The 8,093-nt window shown below is 46.0% G+C and overlaps 1 protein-coding gene across 1 annotated transcript; it reads right to left on the reverse strand.

Annotated features, from left to right (window-relative positions):
* Nucleotides 1–321: 321 nt before the first annotated feature.
* Nucleotides 322–6,352, reverse strand: LOC147027541 (uncharacterized). The gene is made up of 2 exons (XM_085877021.1): nucleotides 5,427–6,352; nucleotides 322–2,297 (listed from the first exon to the last, which is right to left on the reverse strand). Exon 2 carries the CDS (start codon nucleotides 1,629–1,631, stop codon nucleotides 891–893), a length of 741 nt encoding a protein of 246 aa, XP_085733147.1. The 5' UTR covers nucleotides 1,632–2,297; nucleotides 5,427–6,352; the 3' UTR covers nucleotides 322–890.
* Between the last annotated feature and the right edge of the window lie 1,741 nt (nucleotides 6,353–8,093).

Consider the following 8,093-nt stretch of genomic DNA (forward strand, 5'->3'; position numbering starts at 1 on the left):
TGCACCTTCGGCAACCTCTAAATGTGGCGGTTAGTGTTGGCTTACTATAAACTGATCAACCAATGTGATCCTCTCCATAGTCCGTTTTCCACCCGTATATGTTCTGTACTCAACCTTGTTGTAGTGAGAAGTGTATTGTTTTTTGATGGTTTCGTACTCACATGGGTCTATAGAGAAAATTTGGCTTGGTTACCGGAGCGGCAACCTTGGGGAACTCCGCTAATTTGCATAAATCCAAGATGGCCATCGCGGACGGGGGGGGGGAGGGGGGGAGGTCGAATATAACTTTTCGACCAATTAACTTACGATCACGTGTGATAGCTCTTTTCCGTATAATTTTGACCTGAGGAATCGATTTCTGAGGTCAATTTTGTGATTCGGGGTCAAATTCAGGGTCAAAGGTCAAGTTCAAGGTCATTTTCGGCCAAAAATGAAATAATATAATAATGATGAAATTTTCAGAGCGATGGTGCTCAAGCGTTTATTCATTAACGGCGATCACTCCCATTCATCATCAGAGCCGAATGCAAGATCAAGATGTTCAGTTTCCTCGTCATCTTCCACATCTGCTTCTCCTTCCTCTTCCACTTCATCTTGGTCTTCGTCTCCTGTCTTGAACGGGTTGAAGCAGGCGTCACTACAAACACAAGCGCAGTACACAGTGCATGATAACTTTGCATGGTGACAGCTGCAACGTTCAGTGCCGCACGCCTTCACCGCCGCCTTACAGCCGCACAGCACTCCATCTATGAGATCTTGGGGTCCTGGGAGCTAATTGGAGGTTGCTGGTACTGGGGTGCCATCTTTTATTTCCCACCCATACCTCGTGTTCAAGTTCAGGTGGAGCCTGCTGGTCAGCAGATTTTGCAAGTATGGTCTGCATCCCTGGCTTACTCCAGCATAACTGTGGGATGAGGTTGCTGGAATTCATGTGAGAGGACATGGGTAGTGCGTCGACCATTAGGTGTGAATACCTGGAGATCGAAGTTGACGCCAACGGTTCTACACAACCCCATGAACTGGTGGAGAACCTGTGCATTGTCACCTAGTAGACGAGCGGCCAATTTTCGGAATCTCAGGGCCTCATCGTATGAGGTCGTGAAGCCATGCTCATGAAGGAGTTTGAGAAGTTCAGAACTGCCGTGCCAGTGCAACAGTTTGACGGCCAGTCCTAATGTTGTCTGATTTCTGGTTCCTGTAACGTGACTCTGAATTGACTGGCTCAGGCTCAGAGATTTCTTGGTCACTTTACCACCGGAGACCAGGTCCGAAACCAACTTCAACAAATTTGGGCTGGTCGCCTTGATTGCGTTGGCCTGTGTAAATTCTGATAGGTCGTAATTGGCACTGTTGTACTTGACCGACTGTGCCTCATGCTTGATCTGCCTCACCACGGAAGCAATGCTCCTCTCATCCGTATCATCTACTTTAACTATCTTGAGACGTTTAGCAACAGACTCACGGAAACCAACAATGGTAGCACAGCCATCGACCTGAACAACGATAACATCCTTACTCATGCAGTCACTCAACTTGCTCAACGTGTCACGTCGAGCGAGCTTGCCACCTCGATTCGAGTACAGGGAATGCAGTTCAACACTATTCCATATTCTGGACCTGTCTCGGTTCATGTACTCAATGACTTCCTTCAGGGCATTTTCATCTGCACTACCAGTTGGCAAATCGGCATATGTGGGGACTTTCGTGAAACTGTTATAGCAGCGGACGTGGTACTTGCACTCAGCAGAAAGGTAGATCAGAAACAAAAGCAAGGTGCAACTTGACCCTTCTCACGACATCATCATCACGCTGCTCACCAACATCAAGGAGCATATCTTTCATAGTTGGGAGTGGGTTACGTTCTGTGTCAAAACGTTCTTTGGTCATACACTCACGAACGCGGTCCCATCTTTCTGGGTGTCTGTCATCAATGGGTAAACATTCCTCGCTACAGAACATACAATCACGTTTGTACTCAAACACACCTTTGTCAGCTACCTTAGTATGAGACCTTGTAGTTGGCCTTACACACTCATCTTCAGCCTTTCTTTTCTGTGACTTTCTCACTCTCTCAATTTTCTCTTTTGATGTATAAGTACAGTAGCAACCTTTGTGGCAGGCTATGCTTGCCGCATCTCCACCAACATCAATAATGTTCTGAAGCTTCGCCGGCAGGTCCCCATCTCCACGGGATTTGGCACACGAGATGAGCTTCTTGATCCCGATCTCAGTGAATTTCGTTTCTTCTCCGTGACACACCGGGAGAAGACACCTTGAGTCAGCCATCATATGTTTCTCTGAAAAGAAGAAGAGGTGAGATTAGAATCAACGGGATCGTTCATCAACTATCGAGTAGGAGTGATCTGCAGTTAATGCAAGGGTCAAAATGTTTTAAACCCCTCAATAGTCCAAAAATGACATTGAACTTGACCTTTGACCCTGATTTTGACCCCGAACCACACAACTGGCCTCAGAAATCGATTCCTCACCACAAAATGATACGGAAAAAATGTACCACATGTGATTGTAGGTTGATTGGTTGAAAAGTTATTTTCCACCTCCGTCCGAGGCGGCCATCTTGGATTTATACAAATTATTGGAGTTCCCCAAGGTTGCCACTCCGGCAACCAAGCGAAATTTTTTCTATCGACCCATGCAAGTACAAAACCATGAAAAAACAATACACTTCTCACAACAACAAGGTACTCAACCTGGCAACTGGACTACCACGGAACCATCCAAGATCTGAAACGGTTTTTCAAGCATGACTTGTAACAACACAAAGCAGACACATGGTCCTAGGAAATAAGGATGTTATATTAAAATCAGACAACACTGACTCGGAACGACAGACAAAGTTTTACAATGAATATGAACCAAACAGTGAATACGCTAAATCGCAAGAGCCACGTTTGCATTTAGCTTCCACTCATGCCAGGCCGGACCAAGTTTTCAGGGTAAAGCCCCACAGGGCGGTGACATGGAAGCAGTTGACATTCATCTCAGATCCTTTTCTTCCATTTGGTCGGTGGGATGCAGGCACAGCAAGAAGGGCAAACAGGACTGTGCAGCTAGCAGCCATTTAAGTCATCTGAGAGCTAAAAAATGAAAATAAAATAAAATGGAGGATTAACAAAATAATGTCCCTGCTTTATATAAGCTGCCTCATCCTCCCAGGGCTTTACCTGCCCACTCCAGTATAACGCCCAACCACACCACTTCATGCCAATGGCAGCAGCCAATCACGTCCACAATGGGCATGTCTGCCGGGGGTGACCCTCTTGCATGTGCTTACAGGACCAATTGGGGCTTGGCATACTTGCGCACTCCCCCACCAATCAGACGCATGTGCGGGAAGCCGCTGCAGAGGCAATTGCCGGCCTGATGTCGTGGCCTGGTCATAAAAGGCTCTGCACCACCACCGTGACACCTTTTTCCCGGTCCAGACACGATCCTCTCGAGACAAGAAGGGAACACCAGAGGAGATATCCTTACCTTCTTTAACCATTGAATTTTGGACAGCGTTGTCCCCCCAGCAGTGGAACGAAGAACAACTTCACCCTAAACCTTGATCTTAATACAGAAAATGATTTCAATTCCTTACCGAAACGGCGCTAAACCCTAAATTCCATGTCTGACCCCCTCCCTCTCCATCATGAACATTATCATTTTGGCAATGTTCTCGAAAACAAACCATTCCAACTGTCTGTCGGTTTCTAGGATAATAGAAAGTCTGATAATCCTTTAATCCAGGGTCCGTGTGCAAATATAACACAGAGGTACAAAACATTATCATCGTGTACACGTTTCATTTAATTGTTAAATAGACCAAGCAGATAGATAATTATTTTGAATTTTTTTTCTTTGACCCAGTGCATTGTATGAATTTTTGAGGACAAGGGATGCTTTTGATGCTTTGTGTGGTGTCATTATCAGGTATTCTTCTTTTGATATTGGATTTCCAACAATATTACTTTTTCAGCAAGAAAGGGACAACAGCTGGGAAAAGTTAGGAGCTACAGCATGCAGCAGGGGTCAGAACCCAATATAATTGGGAGAGAAGTCAATGAATTACTTGGTGCATCAGGGTTAGAGGTCATTGGATGAGGTGCGAAGCTCAATACAAGGGTGTCGAAATCCTATGCAAGAGGGTTTTCCGTCAATGCATTTTGGTCTTTGGTAACAGAGTTACTGTATGCACAGGAACTAAATGTTAATGCAAATGGTGTTTGGGCTTCATGATTCGACGTTGTGGAAGCCGTTGCATGGGCCTGAGAAAACCAGGACATGTGGAACAAATCTCAATGCACGGGGGTTTGCGCCCAATGTAGTGTGATAAGAGTTAGAGCCCATCGCAGTATGTCGTCTTTAACAAAACGTATAAGAAAGTGAGTCTTCGACTCTAATTGCCTGGCACACAAATACGGTAGGCCGATCATCCTTTGCTCTTATTACCTTTGTAGGTCTCCAGGATGATGGAGGGAAACGTCACAAGTGGCATGAAAAACAAAAGTACAATATTACATCACAACACAAAGTGGTATAATGTCTATCAGCACAAAAATACAACCACCACCTCTAGCACGAGAACACAGCGACATAGAAACGCTGTTCGACGTGGAAATGTAGAAACCGCACAACATAGCAACTTTTTGTGCAAATCTCGACGGTTATAGTAATTGAGGATTTCATTATACAGGCAGCCTTGTAATGAGAAACATTTTTGCAAACTTGTTTGGTCCATTAATTCGGGCAAACACATCGCGAGAGGCATCTGTTGAGAGGCACACATTAAGGAATCACATATGTACAGGGTGGTCCACGAGAGGACGACACATTTACAATTGCCACCAGAAAGAAAACCGTCACCATTTTGTGGCCTACCAAGTTCCGGTAGGCAGGAGGAAGCAGACTGATCGGATCCCCTTACTGACACCAAATAATGACAAACATCTTTATGCGATTGCGCCCATCTGTGGATCATTGTTTTTTTTTACAAAAGGGAGAAGAAATGCATAATGGGGCGACGTAAAGATGATATTTATTTTGCCCGTGGAGTTAACAAGTTATTAAGTTGATTTTGGCCATTGGAGGTGAATAATTGAAGTCCTGTCGAGTAGTTAACCCAAATTTGCAATTGCACTTGTGAATCCCACAGATATTTCAGCAAATCTATTTTTGCCAATTTCATCAATTTGATTTCACGTGTAGATATTTTCCCGCCGATTGTTACGTATTATAGGTAAATCCGATTGTGCTCCCCCCACACATTGGTCTCAACTCCTTTTGACAGACTCCAATGCTGATGCCGGCCATAAAGCATGAGCTAGGTCGTGCCAAACCCCCCATCTCGGCTAGTCCATCTCGTTCACATACCTCATCCCCCCAAACCCCCACACCACTCCTCTCCCCCCTACCCCCACCACCATTCTGCTGCCGATTTCTTTCCAGGATCTCCTTCTGCGCACGGAGGGTCGTCCAGAGGTCACTTGGCCCGCGATGCTAATTCCACGCCTCAGGGCTATGGCAGCCATTGGTCGCTCCAGGATCGCTCATCCCACCCCGCAAGCTCGCCGATGCCTCCGAATACAAATTGCCTTGAACGCCGCACCGTGCCTCGAGGCCTCGCCTCCACACAGCCGATAGCATGCTGAGCAGGTGTGTGTGTGTGTGTGTGTGTGTGTGTGTGTGTGTGTGTGTGTGTGTGTGTGTGTGTGTGTGTGTGTGTGTGTGTGTGTGTGTGTGTGTGTGTGTGTGTGCGTGCGCGTGCGTGTCTCGACGACCTCATCATGGAACGTTGTGGTTTTGCGTAAAGTACGCGTCGACGTGTGAAAACTAGCACTGGCATGGTTTGGACAAAAATCCCATGAACGATCATACAAAATGAGACCCGTGGGACTGTCGGTGGAATTGTCATAACACCGATTTTCTCTTTCTTACAAAACTAAATTAATCAGATTTCCAAACTTCTAACAATAGGTCCACGAGAACTTTTATAACTCGAACACGAGCGAAGTCACCATTTCAATTTATTTCGATGGGAATTTTCGCATTCTCAGTTAAACACTCTCACATTGATCATCATGTTGGGATTCCTTGTTGTCTGTTTGAAAAGGGAATGATAAAAATACACCGAAAGGATGGTCTTAACACTATTGTTTTTTTGTTATAAGATTGCAGTCATGGGTTTGAATATTAAAATTGGCCTCCAAAGCCAGTCGGTGTCTGGGCATATCCTCCGTCATATGACATCCTTCATTGGCACACCTGAACTCCTATCTACCCACAATGTCTTAATTTGAAGCTTGATGTAGTTATGCTCTCCCCTGTGGGCTGGCTCCCCTGCCTCACACACTTGCTCAGCTTGAAGACATGGAAACCAAGGTATTCAAGATTATTGGCACCGACCTCGACGAAGCAGAGTACAGTATTTGGGCCTATCGCTATCGGTCTTCGACAGCCTCTTTTGTGATCTTGCACCCTCTGCTGTTTCGGTGCTTTCTTATCCCCCCCCCCCCCCGGTGTCTGCAGGGTGCATACGGTCGACCATCAACCTCCTTCTGGTGAAACTACCAAAATCCAGGATCACTGCTCACCGCCACTCACTTGTACCTATTTTCCCTACCTGTGGAACCAACTTCCACATTCTCTTCACTCTTATTCTTCCCTTCAGGTCTTCAAGACATCCGTTCACCACCATCGGAGATCAACCCCCATCTTTCTTTCTCTCTCTCTCTCTCTCTCTCTCTCTCTCTCTCTCTCTCTCTCTCTCTCTCTCTCTCTCTCTCTCTCTCTCTCTCTCTCTCTCTCTCTCTCTCTCTCTCTCTCTCTCTCTCTCTCTCTCTCTCTCTCTCTCTCTCTCTCTCTCTCTCTCTCTCTCTCTCTCTCTCTCTCTCTCTCTCTCTCTCTCTCTCTCTCCTGTTCCTTTTGTTTGATTTTGTCCTGTTCTGTTCAGTGTTCTCGCTCTTCCACGAGCTTCGACACTGTATACAAAAAAAATGCAACACGGAAGGGGTTTTGTTTTTATTTCTTCGACGAAACTTGAGGTCGACAAATGTTTCGAGACAGCTTTGTTGACCGAAACCCTGATGGTTTGCACACGTGCATGCAGGCGAGTGCAGAAGATGAAAGGAGGGTTGTTGAGGAGGGGGCCGGTGGAGGAGAAGAAGGAACAGAGGGAGGGAGAGAGAGAGGTGGGTTGGAGGAGGCTGGGGTATGTGAGGGCAGGGGAAGGAGGGGTCAATCGGGGGTGAGCTTTCCTGCAGGCCTGCATTGCCCTCTGCTGGCCATAGAGATGGGATACGAAACTCGAGTGAGATGGTACCTTGCGAGTCGAGGAAACGAGTTACATTAAAAAAAGAAAAAAAAGAAGAAGTAGCCCCACTCTACTCTGATATACATTCCCGAGAAGAGTTTAAATCCATATACATTATCTTGTACACACAGGGAGCAGCTCCCCTGGATTTCAATTTTATGGACCATGACGAGATATTGGCAACACGTCATGAATACCACCGAGTGGGAAAATATCTACCAAAAGCATCTTTATATTTATACAAGTGTTCATTGCATTTAAATGGCAATAACCTTAAAACTGGCACTTGTTTTACAACCAGTCTTGCATATCGTAACTGTGCCCCCCGGATAGAAACCCTGCCCCCTCCTCCAATCCTCCCCCTCCCCCTCCCCGCCAGCAGCCTTTCAATTTTACGACACCGAGCGTCTGCTGTTTCTCTGGCAGCGCCATCTCAGCCTTTGTCTGACTGCATTCTTGTCTATGGCGCAAGGAAAGACCCCCCGCCCACCGAGGTAGACGGGCTGATTTTTTGCAGGAACCCGCAGTCTTCCAATTGATGGCGTTCCAAAGTAATCTGCACATTCTGGGGAACAAATCTCGCTTCTATAAACAAATGTAATGGATGCAAACATACAAACCACGACAATCTTCACTCATTCCGACAGAATGAACCTGGTTTCTTGTGTTCACAAGTTAACATTTGTCATAAACGCCTTTAGGATGAGGATAGGCTTTCGCTTTGTTGTCAAATGTAATGATAATGGAGATCAAAACAACAAACGTGAAGCCGAAAAGG

This window comes from Eptatretus burgeri, chromosome 4, assembly GCF_056783735.1.
Source record: "Eptatretus burgeri isolate ZD-2024b chromosome 4, Ebu_testis_v1, whole genome shotgun sequence".
NCBI classification, from domain to species: Eukaryota; Metazoa; Chordata; class Myxini; order Myxiniformes; family Myxinidae; genus Eptatretus; species Eptatretus burgeri.